At 38.4% G+C, this 21141-nt stretch overlaps 1 protein-coding gene across 1 annotated transcript in view; it reads right to left on the reverse strand.

The window, feature by feature from the left end:
* TPO (thyroid peroxidase) overlaps window positions 1-21141 on the reverse strand; it is a 46474-nt gene that overhangs the window by 12824 nt on the left and 12509 nt on the right. The window contains 4 exon segments of the mRNA XM_075750044.1: window positions 4287-4802; window positions 11217-11423; window positions 14144-14273; window positions 20428-20560. Coding sequence (XP_075606159.1) covers window positions 4287-4802; window positions 11217-11423; window positions 14144-14273; window positions 20428-20560 — 986 coding nt within the window.

Genomic DNA, 21141 nt, shown 5'->3' on the forward strand with positions numbered 1-21141 from the left:
TGTTTCAAGACATTAAAATTAAAACGCTAAGGTAAAAAGGGTCTTACGCCTACCTCAAGCTAGGAGAGGGATTTTTCTGATCAAAATTTACAATGACTAAACGATGCTCCATGAGGTAGAGGTGATTTTTAGGCAATACAGACTAAGATGATGTTACTAATACAGCAGAAGATGATGCTGCCAGAAAGAATCTGGAGTCGGACAGAGAACCATAGCTAAAGTGCATCAGCATGTAGCATCCAGTCTGTTTGTAGTCTCTGAACATACCTTGCCTGAATTTATCTGCATGAAGCCAAGGAGAGGCTCGCTACAAGTTCTCACAATTGACACATATGTAAGTTTTAAAGAAGGTGTAAACAGCTGACAAACATCAAAATTATTTTTTGTTAAAATTTTTTTGCATGCGTTCCCTTCTCTGAGAGAATGATTTGAAAGATTTATTTCCTTTCATATTTGGCATAAATAAGCATGATACTTTCTTTCAATACAGTGTTCTTTCAACAATTGAGTTTCTCCTGTGGAAACAAAGGAATATTTTTGTCTAAAAATACATCAAAATCAGTGCCAGAATTTCAAATAAGTACAATGAACTGCTCAACTATTTATTACTTACTTTGAGTCTACTTATGAATGATAAGTTAGCTTTCAGGTGTTTGCAGCAGCATAAGGAATTTATGTGGATATAATGAGCCTGAATCTGCAAGGTACTGGGTGGTCTCAACTCCTTGTGACATTTATGAGATTAGTGGCAATCCAAGCTCCTCCTAGGAGGCATTCAGCACCTCATAGCATCAACTCCAAGCTCCATAGAAGTCTCATGAAGAAAGTAATTTTAATTAATAATGTCAATTTTTGTACTGTTTCATGGCAGTCATTGTTTCAATGGCATAATTCAGTGAAAAATGATGACAAATGGGCACTGTCTTTTAAACAGAAGCTCATATGCTCAACATTTAAATGACTTTAGTAGTCTATATGACCAGATAGCAACAGAAGGATTGAGAGTGTTTAAATGTTATTCATTTAGACATATCAGAGAAAATAAAATTCTGATTTCCTAGCAGTTCAACCAATCATTTGGTAAGTATTCAGTCAGAAACAGAATCTGAGTGATTACAAGACTATCAGAAAAGGCTTTGTACAGATTTTACATCATATGAATCACATGTGCACTGTTTATAGCAAAGTAACTGAACCCTGACCTGCAAACGCAGTGATACTCCAAGTTAAACATCTTGTTAGTGTGAAAGGCAGCATCCCTCTCATTCAGAAGACAGAATTACAACAGGGGTTCCCAAATGTCCTTATGAACTCAGCGAGTATCCTGGCTGGGTTTGCCTCTAGGCTGGGTCACCTCCAGCAGAAATCAGTCATACATTAGATATTTGGAAATAGATTACATAATTTCCAATTATTTTTGAGGTTTTTTTGTTCATATTAAAAGTTATTTCAAATTGGGTGCAAAAGCTACAGAAATTCATATTACTTCTTATAAGGTTCAGCAGACTTTCCTTTCCAAAACCCCTCCAGCATTTTCCAAAGTAGGTGTGAGTGGGGCACAGTAGATGGGAAAGGAAAATGAAAAAAAAGGCTGGAAGAGAGAACATAAAAATGTGTGAACTATCATAAAAATAAGTAAGGCCAAAAGTGTAACTTGTCTTTGCCATTGGCCAGAGGTAACTGCAAAGGAATAGTGACTCACTGAGATATTGAAGAGCCAATTAAATGAAGATCCTGCACTTGGGAAAGATTGCAGAAATAATAGAGATCAGCCAAACATAGCAATGATGTTTAATTCATTAAAGTGCTAAGCAGAGTTGGTTTGAAGTTCTCACTGTAGATATTAAAGGATTTACAGATGATGTTGAAGTCCTAAACTTTTCTGTAAAGAGTGATTGTATGACAGTTCAATTTTTAATAAACAGTGAACACATTATTATAGTTCTGTTAATAATCTGAACTATAATCTTTATAAACATGAGTTATGACAGTATGCAACACATACTTTTTTATAATATCTATTATTTATCAATTTATCTTTTATAACTTCGTAGAGTTTAAGCTCTGAGGGGAGTTATCTAATCATCTAATTTCACAAACAAGTTTCATCCAAGTTAGCAATGTTGAATCCAATAATTGCAGTTAAGTTAAAGTATGTCAGTCTCAGAAGACACCCACTTCTAACCCATGCCTCAGATCATGGCAGAGAAGTAGGGATGCAAGATATTCAGAGAACACAAGCAGATGCAGAAGGAAGTGAAAAAAGCACTTATATACACACTCAAAACTGAGGGCGGTTGTCAGCTACAATCGGGATCAGCTGGCAGTAACACCATTAATTCAGAGATGGCTCTCTGAATCTGTAATAAATCAAAGAGAATTTGATTCAGATTGATCTGCAAAACTCCTGCTTCGCTCTGGCTTGTGCCACATCATCCGGCTTTCACAATCCAAACGACACATCAGGGGAAACGGTCTCTGGGGGGGCACAGCACGTGTGCCTGCAATTGCATCCTGCAAACCATGTATGTACAAAATAGCAATGTTTAGACTGTAGTTGCATAACTGAGCATTTTTTTTCTGTTTTGTCTACACTTTTTGTTTAAAGGAAAACAAATTTGAACTATTTTCTTACAAATGGCTGAAAAGGAGGAAGCCTAATTCTTCTTTTTCTGTTTTCTCAGTTCAAAACAGGAATAAGCAAAACAAGCAGATAGTTTCATTTCAGCTAGTAAGTGGCAATGAAAAAATGTCTTTTTGCCAAAACACTAGGTAAATCAGGGTATGTATTTTTATTACTGTATACTGCAGTGTTACTACTGTTGAGTTAAGCATGTGTCATTCCCATAAAATTCAAGGGGAGAGAAACATGCCTACAATGCAGCCAGAAAAATCTGTTTTGTCCAGGATATCAACAGGCAATTGTTATGTTTGGTAACTTTGTCAAGTTTCTATTATTAAATGCTTGCCACTAGAGATATTTATGCTTCCAAAAAAACATCTAGGAGGAAAAGTATGGTCTAGAGAGATTTTTTTTTTCACTCTCCTTATTCTAGAAAGAAGGGAAGGCTTTTTGTTCAATGCTCTATAATTACACATCCGTAGGCAAAAATTACACCTGAAAGTATTCATTCCAAAAAGAGAGAATTTTAGAAATCTGTAGCACTTGAAATTAAATTTTAGAGTGGAAATCTCAGGTAACTTCAACTAGAGCTGTCATTAGTGTGCTGGTTAGCATATCACGTTAATAGAGATACTCCAATTATCTCTCTTGAATGAATGTCTGTGAACCAGCCAGATATAACTCAAACACATTTCTAATGAGCCATAGGCAAATCTCATTAGTCTGTGATACTGGTAGAGATAATGAGTAGCCCAGATTCATGCAGTGTGTTGCCTTGCAGAAAGTATTTTCTTTCAGGCCATAACGTTACTGGACATAATCAGAAGTGTATGAACGCACAGAGGCCTACACTTTTAGATTTGCACTTTTCTTCTGACAAATATTAACAACCATTCCGACTTGTCAGTGCCATTATTCAAATGCAAACAGCACATTCACAGCAGAAGAGCTGACATGGTTAATGTAACCATAAATAAATAAATAAATTAATTAATTAATTAATTAATACCAGAACTGTGAGGAAAAAAAAGATGTTAAAGCCTGCGTAGCTACTTCAGGAGTGGGGGGGAGGACGGAGAAAAAGGTAAAATACTGAGTAGAAATACGTTTTCCTATTCTCAGGTCTAATGCAAACATTCTTAGGCACTTTTTTCTTCTGTTGTTCCCCATATTTATTTCTCCTGCTACCTCCTATCAAAAGTAGCCCTTGAAGTTTATGCATTAATGCATCATTTGGAACTTCACAGTCATTTTCATACAGGGAAGTTATTAATTTATATAATTCCTGTGAGAAAGTAAGCATTTTGAACACTGTGCAAATACAGAGACATTACTTTTGAATTGTTTCCTTTACCAAAAAAACATTACAAAGAAATGCATCCGAAAAGGCCTTTTCAATAGACAAAATAGACACCGGAGAAGCCTGCAGAAAGATGTAGCAGAGTAGAAACTGCCATGAAAATTGGAGCACTGAGGGGTCTGGACAAACCAAGGACAAGGACATTGCATTCAGGAAAGTGGAAAACAGAACAAACTTTGAACATGCCCAACTTGAAGCGCAGAAATAGGTGACAAAGAAAAAGTAACACCATCTCCAAAGCCACGCACAATTCTGTTCTAAGGTATTCGCTGCAACGTGTAGATAAGCAAATAAGCAACCAACCTGATGCAGAGCACCGACAATTTTTCGTGCTTCTTGGTAGACTGTCTCAGCAGTCCAGTGGCTGTTGATGTTTTTGAGGGCTCTGGCCAGGCGGTTGTGCTCTCTCAGCCACAGCGTGTGCATAGCTGCCAGAGATGTGACCTCGCTGGATCGGCTGTCCCCAGCCATAAAGCATTCAATCCTCTCGCCTTCACTCGCATTCGAGTCTTGTGCACAAGGTGATGGGATCCGGTCTGTAAAAGGCAGGTATTCCCGATGGTTATCATAATATTTATTGTTTACTTTAAGAAGGCCTTCTTTGCTTGTTAAATTCCTCAGCTTGTTTTCAATGGCAGGGGTACTGCCATAGACAGTAGAAGCATCAAGGAAAGAAGTTAAGCCATTGATCTGTTGCCTTGGATTTAGCACTGATAGATTTCCAAAGAGAATACCATGGCCACCGGTGCCGCACACGGGAGATGAGCGGTAGAAGGGCAGGCAATCCATCCCTGCAGATAATGTGTCATTGGTAGTCACCTGCATAAAAAAAAATCCAGCTATTTTCTGAGGTCAAGGTAACAGTTGTGGATGTTGAATTAAGGCTTGTGTAAATATTTCCATCCTTTGTCTCAGTTTTCAGTTGTTCAGATCTCATCTACCGGAGTGACGTATTCTAAGCCTGTAGAGATTGTTTTCCTTCCCGTCAGTTTTAAGCAAAAAGATGATTCAACCATCTTTAAGCAAAGACAGAAATAAAACCCAAAAGCTTTACTCTGTCATAAGAGCAAGCTGCTGGTGTAACCCCTTTTGCATAGATCTACACCTAAATTAGTCTGCTTCACAATCAAAGTTCATCATGAAATGTATCACAGTGAAGATATGAACATCTGGTCAAATTATGTTCTACCGAACAGCAAGTGAAACAGCAGGTTTACATGTATATATAAAACATAATTAAGAGTTTCAATGTCTGCAGCAGCACACTGTAAAAGCTTTGTTTCGATACTTAATCCAGTTTCCTAACTAAAAAAGGCATACGCAATTACTCACTCTGCTTTCTGCTAGTCCCCCCCAATCCTTCTCCCACATTATTTTACAGTGACAGGTGTCTACAAGTATTAAATTCTGACTGTCTTTATAAAAAGCAAAGGCTGTACATAGCCTTTTTTTGCCAAATGACATTTGCCAAATGACAGACTTCCCAGTCCTTTATCGGTTTGACCCGCACACAGTCGAGAGACCGAGGTCAAATGGTGATCCAGCGGTTGTGTGCTAGTCAGCGTGGATATAGTCTAAGCCAGCCTGTCCTTCGGTCAGCTATTCCTGTACAGGTAAAGGGCGTGAGAGAGACACGTGGGAGTTGTCGAATGAGATCTTGGGGTATAGATATGAGAATTAGGAGAGAACAAAGGCAAAACCAGACAGCTAGAAGTTTTGTCACAGGGGAGCACTGAAAATGGTATGTGAATAACTTAACAGATGTGCAGAGGGCAGCAGAGATGGTGGAGGAAGAGAGGAAGGAAGAGGGAAAAAGGTTTTATTCACACTGTAGGATATCCAAGAGGAAAGCTCAGACGATCAATTCTATTTAAAAGAACAGAGTCCATCACTAAAAAAAAAACCAAAAAAACCCACAACAAACCTTGCCAGGTTTCAAAATTACTAAAATCTCTCTGCATTGTTTAATGCAGATTTGGTTTTACAAACTCTGGTTTTCTGAAAAGCACATGATTTCCAAATTCTAACAGTACTGCATTGTGCACCAACAACGAGCCACAATGACTTGTCAGTTCCCAGAGTTTAAAAAAGATGAACCCCAATTAAACATAACAATCAAGGAGTCTGAATTTCAGGGAATATAAATCTAGGGTTTTCTTATCAATTGATCAACATGAAGCAGGTACAGATAACACTCACTAAAGCTGCTGAAATATCCCAGAAAAAAAAATAAATGTTTTGTATAGACACCTGAGCTAACCCTTCTTATTTGTATTCTATCTGCTTGCTTTTCATTTTTCAAAACTCTTGGGCAGAAGACAGTGAATAGTGCAGAAGTTATATAAAATTATGTAATTTCTTCTTCATTCTTCTAATAATATCAAGATCAGTCTGTGAAGATAGAATAGTCATTAAATTGAGTGTAAAAATAACAAGGCAACTTTGGAATAAAATTCAAGAGCTTCATATAATGACATTGTTACCTCATTTATTATACTGAGTAAAATTTTCTTACTGCTGAGAACACATGTCAGTAGGCATTGACAACAATAAAGCATTTAAGTTAAAAAATGGTTTTGTTTGGTTTTCAGGTTTTGTTTGGTAAAGAAATTCTACCAATATTTCTTCACTACCTAGGTTTTAGCAAATCAAAGTAGGTTATTTTTGAAGGAAAAAGGTAATTTCTTTTCATTTTTCTTTCTTTCACTGATTTCTGAAATCAGTGATTTCTCTGCCTTGGGTTTTCTATTTAGTTTTTGTCTCTATTATTAAGTCTTTTACTTTTTGTGTGGCTTCTTTTTCCTTTCAACTGGTAGCGTAAGCAGGAAGCTCATCTCACACTACAAATACCTGAACTTGACAGCCACGGCATTGTAGGTGTTTGAGTGCCTCCTGCTTGTAGTTATCAGGAAAGCCTGGAAGAATTCAGGTGTCACTGGGAAAAACATTTAGAGATGCCTTTAAGTTGTTAAACAGCAAGGCTCACAACAAAACATATCAACAGTGAATGAAGTTCATACTGAATAATCTTTAGTTAACTGCCTCTGCAATTTCAATTCAATCCGTTCCGTGCCCCAGCAGAGAGAAACAGCGGTAATGAACATTAAGGGACTGGCAGAACTGCATAATGCAGCCCTTTCCCTTTTCATGGCATAAGTAGTGTGCAGCCAGCAGCTGAATGTGCAAATGAGAGGTTCCTTATGTTATTATTCAAACAACATAAAAAAAAAAAAAAAAACAGAGAGAGAAAAAAAAGAGACCCTTTTCTGCTGAAATGGGTACAGAATCACATTTTTTTCCAAAACTAATGAAGAATATCCATATCAAATTTTTCTCTGGCTTGTATAATTCTAGAGGAAAAAAAACAAAAAAATAAAACTCCCTCTCTGGCCACAATAATTTTCCTAGTATATGATTTAAAGTGTTATTACATATGCATGGTCGAACCTGTTTATGGTGTAATTCTTTTATGTGTAGGAAAAGAAAAGCATTAATTGTTTCAGTGTACTACAATGTCTAACCTGTTACTTCAGTTAATGAAAAGTCTTTCTCATTGTGATTTTTTTCTACGGGGAATGACTTGTAAAAAGATTTTTGCTGTAGACTTAAAAGAAAACATAGCTTATAGTCTAAGAAAGCTTTCCAATAAAGAAAATATGAATGTTTATTTGTGGTAATGAAACTCAGAGAAGAGTCAATGACCCCATCTGACCGTGAGCTGCTACCTCTGAAACACAGAAGAAAAAGACAGGACTCACTTTGCCGGTTGTTGAGCACATACAAACTCATCCATTTGTGGCTCAGAAAGTAACCCGACATGTTACGGGTCACCTTTTGCAAATCACCTCACTTTTCTGTGACTGTTTCTTTTCCAACTTTTTGTATCTGAACTAACTGTCTGCAGGCTTTTCAGGATTGTATCTTACTACGTGTATCCACCATGTCTAACTTATTGTCAGCAATGTAATTAATATTGAGTAAAGTCAGTAGCTCTCCTATGAAAGTCTTTCTAATGCCTCATTATGTCTCAGCTCTAACCTGAAATAATCATCTGACGAATGACAGTTTATGTCTGCATCCCTGTTCCATGTGTCAGGCTGCTGTAAAAGAAGTATAAATTAAAGCTAATGAGGTTTTTTGTGATGGGGTTTTTTGTTGGTTTTTTTGTTTTTTGTTTTTTTCCCTCACACTGTGGGATTCTGAAGAGAGACAGAAAAATGATGCTTAGGCTCTACCAGAAGCTCAATGTGAGAATCACTGGGTGAAATTCTATAGCCTTTATTATGAAAATGTCCAGAATAGAAAATCATAATGGATCATGCTAACTTATGAATCATTTACCTTCACTTGTTATTAATATTAATGCACTACCGCAGCTTTCAATCCTTCATTGAATTGCACTAACTCAGAAGATTTTGCAGACAGCTTCCCTAACCTGCACAGTCAGGAGCTCCCTTCTCCTGGTGAAACCCAAGAGAGGGCGTGTAGCTGTAAGCACAGTTGTCTTTTTCCACGGGTGGATTCTCCCTTGGGTGCTGATGTTCCAGGAACAAAGAAAGAGTGCAAACTGCAGCCTCTATGTTTACATTGTTGGATAATATGCTATTGATTTCACTGTCTTTGGAAACCAGCCATGGTTTCTTCATATACAAAATGAATGTATAAAACTTAACTGTGGCTGTCTTCCAAGTATTTCATAGGTGGATATTAGCTTTAGTTAAGATTTCAGGAAGAAAATCAGTTCTGGGTGAAAATAGCATTTTGTTTCAATGTTCAAAACATAGTTCCTCTGGTCATACTAATAACTACAATCCCTCTTCTTTATTATTATTATTTTTTCTAATACAGTGTCTATTCTTTGCCTTTGACAAAACCAGTTACAAAATACTACACATATAATAAAAGCAAAGGAACAGCCATCCTTATATCTGTCCCTCTTTAAGCTGTGAATAACAGAATAATAGCAAAATGGAGTTGAGAAATTCATGGGACTGTGATCATGTAGTGAATCCACAAGTTGGTAAACTTACCTAATACAGGGTTGTGTCTGAATTTCTTTATACATTCCCCTCCATGACCATTCTGAGTATCAGACACCAACTCCCCAAGGTAGCCATGGGCATGCCTGGACCGTGTTCCCCTGCTAGGCTACACCGCTGGGCAGGAGCAGCTCCTAGGCTACATTCAGTGCTAGATTTAGTACATGTACACATAACTCGCCTTCAAGAGCATCCTTGAAACATGCTCTGTGATGAATCTCTTCACAGTTCCAAGACAGAAATCTGAAATATGTCCCTTGCTTAGAGCACTGAAGGATGCACTTATGGGTCTCTGCTATGGTAATCTGTGCAGCTCCTTTCTCTCTGCACCATAATGCCTCTGCTACGTGAATAATGTTACCCTTGAAGTGCTTTTTAGAAGTTCCCTTAAAGTACCTCCTTTTTAAGCAGATGGGATTTCTAGGCTTGAACTAGCCAGGGTTCAGTGATTAGACTTGTATGGTCCCTGTGATCCACATTTGATTCAAATTATGGGCAGCAGTACTAATCTGTTCTCAAAATCTATTTAGTAATAAAAAAATATGGGTGTTTTGCACTTAAAGATCAATTCTAATTGCACTGTTTCAAAGAATATGTCATAAACACAAAACATAAGCTTTCGAAGACTTTTGCAGTTTTATATCTACAGCAAACTGACTTTTAAAAAATGAGAGTCAATACACTCTGTGTCATATGGTGGAGACACACTCCACCTCCTTTTTCTTACCATGTGAAGTACTGCTGGTCAGGGACTGGACTTCTGCCCTAGCCTCTCCTGATAAGACTTTGGGAATGGGAATGTTTCTAAGGCTATTACTTAACAGCATAAACAAAGTAAATAATTTCTTGCCCCAGATGGAAATTTGAGACAAAGTGTAAACTAGAGGTTTATGTCAGAACTATGGAAGAATCACTGTAATTAGGGATGTTGAGCCTAAACCACGTTACGCAGACACTCAAACATGTGATACTTCAAATATGTCCTGAGAATGTGATTCTTTAAAAAGTCTGTGCTCTTTCTGAATGCTCTCAGGCTAAGCTTGCAAACTTTTGAAAGTCTGCATCTGCTAGTGAGAGAATAAATTTACCTGTCGCTGGTGAAATTGCATGCAGTCATTAATATGACCTAGATTTCCCTGTGTTTTAGATTCTCTCACCAAATGGGAGATGAGCCATCTTTCAACACAAGACCTAATTTGGTTCCCATTACAGTTAGCAGAATATTTTCCTTTATGTTTAATGGAAGTGGAATGAGGCACTTAAGGCAAAAGGAGACTGTGCTATAGTTATCAATTACGATTTGTTGATAGGAAAAGTGTTTTCTATTCTGATGGAACTTATTCTCTACATTTGTTTCCGTGCATAGAGAAGCTGTTCAGTAATCAAGTCCAACCCTAAGGAAAGTAATTTCATTTGCTCTGGACAGAGACAAGGGCAGCAGTGCAAGGGCTGTAATGGGCAAGGGATTCTCCTGCAGCATGAGGAGGACAGGATGAACTCTGAGAAACTAAAAAGTGGTTTGACTTTGCTACTTAATTTTTTGAGTCCAAGACTGACTATACTTTTAAATTAATCAGACAAGAATACAGGATCCTATATTTATACCGATTTATGTTTCTTCTAACCCTCTAACAAGTTTTGAATTCATGTTTTCCATCTACTCAAAGCAAAGAGGTGATCTATGTAAGTTTCAGCAACTCCCCGAAGATCATTTTATACATATGTTGAAAAGATAGCTCTCTTCAAAAGTTTGTAATAGCTGCTGGAAATATCTTTGCTTTCACTGAGTAAAGTTAAGATCCTTTCACTTTATCTGACTGGCAATTTAAAAACAGAATTATTTATGACTACTTCCCTATTTTCCCCAATGGAACACAAAACCTTGAAGCATGAGAACAATAACATTGGGGCGGGGGGAATAGTAAGGTTTCTCTACAACATAAACCTGAGAGGTAGAAAAATAGGTACCTTAGCTGTTTGTTATCTCTACAAAACAATTTAAATATCCACCTATTTCATTAAATAGTTGCATTGGGTTTCAATTTTTCTATCACTCCCTGCTATAATGTTTCTGGATGATCTATCAGTTTGCTTTATAATTATTTCAGTGTACGTGTATCACTATATGTGTTTTACTTTACTTATCTGTTTAGAGCCTAGAATTTCTCTTGAAGAAATTAATTTAGAAACTTACCTTTATCGGAAAACATGGATTTTGTTTTTCACATGTTGTCTGGCACTCTATTCCAGTTAGGAAGGTGGTTCTGCTTGTGCTCTGGGGTGTGAATGCAATGTCATGGTCTATGTATTGTCCCCACACCATAATAATATCAGAATACAGGTTGTCTTCAGTAACAGCCTCATTAGATGTGTAAATAATTTTTCTTGTCACTTCACGAACCTGGGAAGAGAACTAATTTACCGTGAGTGCCAAGTAATATTTACTTCTCACAAAATGATAAAACACTAAAAAGCAGGAGGAACAGTGACAAAAGCTAAAATTCCCTCCTCCCCCCCCACCCCCCCTTAGAATACTTTATGTTATCAAGTACTTTTAATGGTTTGCTTAAAAACAAAACCAAAATAACCCCAACAACAACAATAAACCCAACCTCTGACAGACTCTTATTTCTGTTCAGGAGCTGCGATTCTAGTGGCACAAGCAGATTCAAAGATATTTCAGCTGATTTTTTATATATATTTGCCAAATGAGCAGTGTATCTTTGATCTTCTCCTTTCCAGAGAATTTTGAAAACTACATGTTTCTTTTAAACTGTCTAAAAGTTTTCTTTCTATTTATTCTGTTTTCTGCTCCTTTAACAAATGGATACTGTTTTCTGTGCAACTTCAAATCACTGTGGATACACGGAAGCTCTGGGCTGCTCTGTACATAAATGGAGCAGCTTATGCAGCCCAGGAGACAAGCTAGGTTGCAAGTACGTGGTAGCTGAAAGCTTTGCTTGATTTTCCCAGGCAGGGAGAAGCCAAAACATATTGCTGAGGCACTTCTGTGAAAGCTGTGTAGAGATATAGGTGCTCTCTCTGAGGGGGAACACATGGAGACATCTATGCTACATGTCCAGCCTACACTAATAACCAAGCAAAACCATCAGAGCAAAATCAGCAGTCAGTTTGTGATGATTAGCGTATCATCATCATTCACAGATTCCTCCCTCATACTGCAAAACATTCCTGCACATCCAGTAGCTGCCCTAGAAGTCAAGCAATTAAAAGGGCATCACATGAAATAGGGTCACAACGTCTGTAATAAATATAAGGGCTGTATAATGAATGTATAAGGCAGGTGCAGTTAAATAGAATTGGTAAGGACAAGAGGCAACATAGGACTTGTTAGGAACATCAGGCTTTATATTGAAATAGTCAGGAGCAGAGATACATAGAGCTCATCAGGAATACAAGCCCTTATATCAGTATTTTAATAGCTTTGGTGGCCACGAAGCACAAACTTTTTTTCTTGCAGTTAGTAAGATTGCACTGTTCACTTGCACAGCTACGCTGTGTTCTAATATTGCTTTACAGTAATCCTCACACTTATCTCTCACCTTCACATTATTTGCATTGTTGCTTTTTAAAGGATATAGTTGGATAGCTAAAAGTACAAAAAAAAAGACTTAATTATGTACACGAAGAAAACATCTATGGCACTAGTTTTATCCTATCTTACTTCAAAATAAAGCAGAGAACCTTGGTGATGGTCAATATGATCAGATTTGGTGGAGTCATGTATTTTTGTTTTAGTGTGTTTTACTTCACAAGTATGTACCCTAATGAATCTAGAAAAAGGCAGTTTGTACCATCTACTGGAAATTTATCTGTGTAAATGTCAGGTTTTCATCTTTAAGCTCTAAATTGTGTGGTTTAGAGACAATGTTATTTAATTAATAACATGAGTTGCAGGTGACATTAACACTAAATTCTCTTGCTCATCCTTATTAAACATACAGTGGTTAAAATAACAAGACATTGAGTCCATTAAAAGTCAGGTTTCAAAGCAATGATGACAAACCAGAAATAGTAAATCCAGCCCAAATCACTGCACACTGCACTGGGGAATTTTTCACCCAGTCCTCTATGCAAATATTTTTTGTTCAAACTTCCCTCTATAGCAGCTCATCTATTTTTAAAGTGTACAAGCTGCTAAAATCTATATATATTGCAATGCCTTCTTAGTTCAGTAACTTTGTCTACCTAAAAAAATGAAGTTATGATTTAACAGTAATACTTGTTCAGTTTAGGTATGCTAACGTAGGAGAAATTAAATACATTCATACACACATAAGCATGCTAGCACATCTATGTGCTTTATATTTACTGAGTTAACACCCAACCCTGTTTTCCCCCTTCTCCTTCCCTGAATAAAGGCATCATTACTGAAACCACAAATCATAAAATCACTGCGAAGTCTAGGCTGGAAGGAACCTCTGGTCTGGAGACCGTATGGTGCAGCTTTCTACTGAAAGCAGGGATTAGGTTTTTCAGAGCCCCATCAAGCCAGGTCTTGGGTATTTCCCATGAGGGATATTCCAGCAGTTGTCTAGGCAGCCTATTACAACATTTAATTGTTCTCACATCATGTTTTTTTTCTTGTATCAAGACAAAATTTCCACCTGGAGCAACTTGTGACCACCGACTCTTGCCGTGTCAGTGTGCATCCTTGTGAAGACCTCCCTTATTTCTGTAACAGCCTTTTCAGGGTGGGAGGGTTGTGATTAGATCCACCCTGCACCTCCTTTTCTCCAGGCTGAGCAATCATCACCCCGGGTCTGCTGGCTGTCTTGCACCTAGTACAAGCCAAGCCAGGCCCACGGCTGGCTCATGGCCTGCCAGATCTCCACCTTGGTCCTTTTTGGCAGAGCTACACCCCAGGCAGTCAGTGTTCCCCTGCTCTGCTCCTGGGGCTTACCCCAGCCCAGGTGCAGGGGACCTCTCACTAATTTGACTGACTGAACTTATGCCTTTAGCAAAGCTAGGGGGTCCTTAACTGAGCTCAACAGCTGCTTTTGCTATTTGTTTTACTCATGCAAATGGAGGTCTGTGGTGGCAGGTATGGTTATAGCCCTGTGTAAGCGTTTCAAGTGATCTCATGGTGCACTTTCTAACCAAGGGTAGCTGGACTCCGTTGTATCGGACACTGGGATCCCATCCTCGAGGTTGGCTGAGTCCATCTTCATAGGCTGGTGGAAGCCACCTAGCCAAGGCTGTGTTGGATGCTCCCCATCTAGGATGGTCCCTGGGAAAAGAGAAAAACAAAACCCAAAAAACAACAACTGCAGCAAACCAAAAAAACCCCAACCCCACACCTCTGTATAATTCAGAATATTATCATATCCTGAATACTATCATATTCTGAATAATACCATATCCTGGGCTGCATCAAAAGAGGTGTGACCAGCAGGTCAAGGGAGGTAATTGTCCCCCCCTCTACTCCACTCTCATGAGACCCCACCTGGAGTACTGTGTCCAGCTCTGGGGCCCCCAACATAAGAAGGACATGGAGCTGTTGGAACAAGTCCAGAGGCCACGAAGATGATCAGAGGGCTGGAGCACCTCTCCTGTGAAGACAGGCTGAGAGAGTTGGGGTTGTTCAGCCTGGAAAAGATAAGGCTCCAGGGAGACCTTATAGCAGCCTTCCTGTACCTGAAGGTGGGCCTATGAGTAATCTGGAGAAGGACTGTTTACAAGGGGATTTAGTGACAGGACAAGGTGTAATGGCTTTAAGCTGAAGGAGGGTCGATTTAGATTAGATATAAGGAAAATATTCTTCCCTGTGAGGGTGGTGAGGCACTGGAACAGGCTGCCCAGAGAAGTTGTGGAGGCCCCATCCCTGGAAGTGTTCAAGGCCAGGTTGGATGGGGTTTTGGGAAACATGGTCTAGTGGAGGGTGTCCCTGCCTGCAGCAAGGGGTTGGAACTAGATGATCTTTAAGGTTCCTTCCAACCCAAATCATTCTATGATTCTATGATATAAAAAAAATCATCAGCCACAGGGCAATATTCATGTTACTATCTTTGAAAAAGCATCAAATATTGGTCTTCATGTGTGTCAGCATCAGTTTGACTCAAAAGGAAAAATTAAATTACTGATGAAATATTACTAACTGACATGTTTATAATGTAAGCTTGACTTCTTTGAAATATTTGTCCCAATGGCGATTTACTGATAGTGTCCCCATTCCCCATAAAGTTAGATACACTCTTAAGTGCCTTTGCTGGCATTTTTATAAATATATTTGTTTAGAAATCAAGATTTAGGAAAATATAAAGAAGTCCTGGAATAAAGATGAAGAAAGCTGGAAAGAAAAATGGATACTACTCATACAGAAGCAATTATTTAACAAAACCCAACGAGAAAGGACTGAAGAAAAGGAAACAGTTGCTGAGGTTGCTGAAGTCAGTGGCAATAATCCCTCTGGTTGCGTCTATACTAATTACTTGGGTACAGTTTTGGGAGGGCCTATGCACAAGCCCAAGCGCTAGTATGCACTTAACTATGCTTTTAGGTTGCTAACATTAACTGCAGTGTGGTTTTGGCTCACACCGACTAGCATTTCTCTGAATGACACCTGGTTGGGATTAGTGCATGCCAGTTTGCCATCCTGCAGCCAGGCTGCTTGGAAGAGAGAAGTGGAGTGAAAAAGTTTAATCAAAAGGCTAAGGGTAAAAGGGTGGCAGGAGGCAGGTTATACTTGATTTGAGGGCCAGGAAATGATCCCTGATGATTTTTATTTATTAGTATAGTCAGTAAGTCTTGGCCTTGACCCAATTAATTTTCCTTCTATTATGAATATTTCAATTGCATTTTTCCTAAGAGAATATTTTAGGGTTTTTTTTGTTGTTTGTTTGGGTTTTTTTTTAACATGGCCAGTTCAATGTATTTCATAACTGTTAAATATATAGAGACATTAAAAAGAAGAAATAAAATTTTTGCAATGTACCCAGTTGATCAAAATTGTAAAGTAAGCCACAAAGAACCAGAAATTTTCCCAGACAGTTAGTAGAAGTACATGGTGTTAAAACATACATTTATATGTCTATTGGGATGCTAAATAGGGAGCAATTATTTTATTAATACTTCATTGATCTCCGGCACACTGAAGTGGCTCAATTTGCCAAGCTATATAGTACAGTAATACACTTAATTATCCACAATAATTCACACTTGAAGGTTGAAGTATGCTTTAATAAAGCATTCAAATTAGTTACAGTTGATTTGCCTTTATTGAAATTGCATAAAATACTGCACATAGTGTAGCGCTATTTCACTCAATTAAAAATAATGAAATGTTAATTTAACTGCTTAACCAGTGATTTTTCTCCTGATTGCTTTTATATTTTAGCAGATCGCTGGAATGCTTCTTTAGTAAAACCCTTCTCACATGCCTTTTTATTATTACATTAAACATGATAATGTCTTGGAATCTTGCTTTAGTTAAAAAGGTTTTTATTCAGGGAAGCTGAAATAATGAAATTTTGGTACCATACAGCTTTATAGAGTAGTCAAATTTGATTACTATACATTTTGTTTATGGGAAGTGGGACTTTTCATTCACTTGTGAAATACTGGAATTGCACGGTTTGAATTTTGTTTTGGCTCCCTTAAAAGGAAACTACAGTTTTAAGATGCAATGCACTATCCACATTTAGGTCTTTTGAATGTTATTTTAATGTCTTGACTAGTTTCATGTAGAAAAACCTCTCTGAATGAATGCCATATGGCAATATAATAATTGGATTTTATTTTACATTGCTCTGAGCTACCATGGACATAACTTCTTGTGAACGTTGGAAACTTCTGAAAAATAAGCCTGCCACTAATCTGAACACTTAACTTGTATTGGAGTGAGGCAGCTGTCCTAAAGGAAACATCTCAATTCCTTCTTATAGGCAGTGAATTCAGTCAGGATGGCTCATTCTTTCCACTATGTGAGCCATATTCATACCACTGATTCTGATGGTATTAGAGCTCCAGACTAAGCTATTCAGACTATTGAGAGTAACCCTGTGGAGAAGGACCTGGTGGTACCGGTGGATGAAAAGCTGGGCATGAGCTGGCAGCGTGTGCTCACAGCCCAGAAAGCCAACCATATCCTGGGCTGCATCAAAAGAAGCCTGACCAGCAGGTCGAGGGAGGTGATTCTGCCCCTTTACTAAGCTCTCATGAGACCCCACCTGGAGTACTGCATCCAGCTCTGGGGTCCTCAGCACAGGAAAGACACGGACCTGTTGGAGTGGGTCCAGAGGAGGGCTGAGAAATGATCAGAGGGTTAGAACACCTCTCCTTTGAAGTCAGGCTGAGAGAACTGCAGTTGTTCAGCCTGGAGAAGAGAAAGCTCCCAGGAGACCTTATTGCAGCCTTTCAATACTTAAAGGGAGCTTATAAGAAAGATATGGACAAACTTTTTAGCAGGGCCTGTTGTGATAAGACAAGGGGTAATGGGTTTAAACTAAAAGAGTGTAGATTCAGACTAGATATAAGGAAGAATTCTTTTACAATGAGGGCGGTGAGGCACTGGAACAGGTTGCCCTGAGAGGTAGTAGATGCCCCATTCCTGGAAATATTCAAGGTTGGGTTGCATGGGGCTCTGAGCAACTTGGTCTAGTTGAAGATGTCCCTGCTCATTGCAGGGGGGTTGGACTAGATGATCTTTGGAGACTCCTTCCAACCCAAACCATTCTACGATTCCGTTATTGTAAGCATCAGGTCCTTACCTGATGAAATGGTTAATGACACAGTGAAGAAATAGAAATGCTGCAGATAAAATTCCTCCTAACTGCCCAAATATTAGGCATAAAAATGTAATCTAGTCATCTAAGCACCTGCCCATCAAGCCAGAGAGACAGACAACTCCTAGGTACCATCCTGTGATCCCATCCTATTAAGGACAGCCAAAGCTTCAGCCTTGCAGTAGACATATAACTACCTCGGAAAGCTAAGATTAGGTGAGGTTAATTGCACTGTGAGATTCCATTCCTTTAGTAGCTGTAATTCCTTCACCTTTGAATCCCCCTCACTGCACTCAAGACTAAAAACTACACAGATCAATGCTAGTTAGATGGGATAAAAAATGGGGGAAAAATAGCTATGTGGACATGCCTTGTCTACTTTATTCTTCATTTAAAAATAATGTAAATTTATTTTGTTTATTATCCACATATATACCTTCAGGCAGAGACAAAAGTAAAATCTGTTGATATCTATTACTAGGAAATGTGGATAATAACATTGCTGAGAATGTCTGATGTCATGTTGATATTCTCCATAGAAGGCCATGTTTATGTTATTCTGTTATGCTTTTGTTCTAGGAAATTCATACTAAAAAAAAAAAAAGTAATCTCAGTGCTGTGGAATAAATCTATCTGATTTGTTCCAAATATGTGAACTGGTTAAGTAAAATATCTGTAAAGAAATTCCATGTTCACTCCACCTGGATGCGATCCTGTGCAACCTGCGCTAGGTGAACCTGCTTTAGCAGGAGGTTGGATGATCTCCAGAAGTCCCTTCCAATCCCTACCATTCTGTGATTCTGTGATTCTGTGATTAAAATAGATTTTTCTTATAGGTAAACAATGAATTCCACTGTCAATTTTGGTTTTAAATTTCATCTATGAAATGCAGCATTTACTGACCTACAGCACAGCTGCACATTCCTACTGGGTGACTAAAATTCCAAATGCAACATAGGTCTTGATATATTTTCTGCCTGAAAGTGGCAGCTGTAAAGGAAGGAAAAGTACAGATTGGTTCTTCATTTAATGTTTGCAGCCTGTGAAACTGGCTTACATCATAGAATATGCTGTTTACACTATAGTATAATGGGCCTTTTAAGCTGATGTATTTCAGTAAAGCTTGAGGTATTGCAAGGGGCTCACAAAGTTTTAGACTTACTTAAGATCTGACTCACTGGTTTCAAAGTCTTTCGTTTTGGTTTTCTGTTGCCTTGCACCTTTTACAGATGTTTAGAGCAAAGAGTCTAAAATATCACCAAATATGAGTGATGGGTTTAAAAAATGATTTTGCGCACGCATAAAATTATACAAAGTAGAACACAGTGACTAAAGACTAACCAGACTCAATGGATCATATTTACCCTACCTAGCTTTAGAAATCAGACTGAAATGTCTATACACATCCTGGTATTACCAGAGTCACTGTAGAGAAAAAAGATGTTTTATCTTACCCACAGCAGAGTATATTTCTCTCCATATCTGGAGAGAAAGACTACAGCAGCCATGCCTGCAAATTAAGAGCTTCAGTCGTGCGCCTACATTCAGCTGCGTGAATCTTGGCCAAAGTGTTCAAGCCCTGACGGAGTTGTCAGTGCAAATATTATAGTAGCTGTTAGTTCAGATTCCAAGCAACTCTGCAAGTGCCTGGGGGAAATTATGGATATCCACATAGTTAGATTTATAACATCGATGTGTATCAGGTAGTGTCCTTTCAACTAAGAGCTTATCAGGCACGTTCCTTGCAAATAACTTGTGATGTAGCAAAACAGATTCATCTCATAAAAACAGACTGATTGAATAATAAAACTGCAGAATTTTACTGCTGTTCATTCACCATGTTGCAGAGTGCCTTAACCTGTGCAGCGCTAATGGCCTTCCATTACGGCTCTGTAGCCCTTCACTTGTAACACTACAGTCTGCCTTTCAGTCTGTGACCTTAACGCCCACGTATCCAGAGGCTGCGGAGTATAAATACCATTTACCGTCGTACTCAAAAGGGCTCTCATTCTCAGTTTTGCATCCTCATTGCATTGGAGGATTCTGAAAACACGGTTATATCTGTTATGTTGGGTTTTGCAGGAAATGATTGCCACATGTTTTAGGGAACAAGTAGATAAGAGTAGTAAATAATACTTGTTCAGATAGCCAGTAAGCATATATTTATATAAATAGATATATAAAAAATAAATATATCACCAGGAATTTTTAGTTGCATGGTTGCTAAATGTTGAGGTTGTGGGAAAATACAAAAACAAGAATCTACTTGATTTTCTTATTACTCCTCATGAAGTAATTATGTGTTCCTGCTCAATATCATTTTGTCCCATGCAATCAAAAATGAATGCTGGGTTAGAATTCAGACTGTTTAATTTCTATTAAAAAAGACATCTGCTAAATCAGTCCTCCCTAAATTTAAAGTCCCATACATAAACTTAGAAGCCTTCGCAGGGAAAGCCTGTCCACAAAAATTAGTGTATCAAAGTTTAGATGAAGAGGTTCTTCCTCTGGGAGCTTTCAGAGGCACCTCATTTAGAGTCACATTGATGCCAAAGGTAGCTGATTGAGGTCACACCCCCAGTTTTTCTAGGAAAAGATAAACATAACTCCTTGAGTTTAAAGAAGCAGGATTTTTCAGGGCACAATTCTTATCATACATACCTGTTATTGCAGGCACCATTGATGAGTCGATATTTATTAGCTAAGCAATTGCTTGGACATTTTGGTGGCAACATATAAGGCAGACATCCAGAAATGTTAGCAATCATAGTGAGCAGATCAGCTGATAAAAGATCTGAAAGAAAGAACCCAAACAAGCAATTTGCTGTATTGCTCTACAGCGGCTAGAGGAGAAAAGGCATTACTGTCAGCTACAACTACAGCATCCCCTCTCTTCTTCCTAGCAAGGAGCACTTAGTGAGAAGTGCTGCAAGAGGTAGTCTCAGAGATTCAGAGGAGGGTGAAAGGGAAGATCTGGTTTTATTGTCTCATACATAGAGAATGAGAAGGAAATAGTCCAGCCATAGCTGAGAACTGAGGCTGACCTACTCATTTTTCTCCTTCTTTAATCTGCTCTCTGCTTCCTTCTTACGCTGCGTTGTTGTCACATCATTTGTCTGGTCCTTGTTCTTACTACAAAGGTTTAAAAAATGCCATTCAAGAACAGAAGTATATACCGAGGAGGAAAAATGTGGGACTGGAAAGATGCAGAAATTTAAAGACACTACAGCTGACTATATAGTTAAGTGTGGAGTGGAAAAGGCGCAGAATTATTAGCTGGAATTTGGAAGTTAGGGAAAATCAGGGAGCTGTATACCAGTAGACAGCATGTTATTAATATCTCTACAATAAGATCCCAGATGGGTCTCCCAGTGA

This window comes from Balearica regulorum, chromosome 3 (genome assembly GCF_011004875.1).
Source record: "Balearica regulorum gibbericeps isolate bBalReg1 chromosome 3, bBalReg1.pri, whole genome shotgun sequence".
Lineage (NCBI taxonomy): Eukaryota > Metazoa > Chordata > Aves > Gruiformes > Gruidae > Balearica > Balearica regulorum.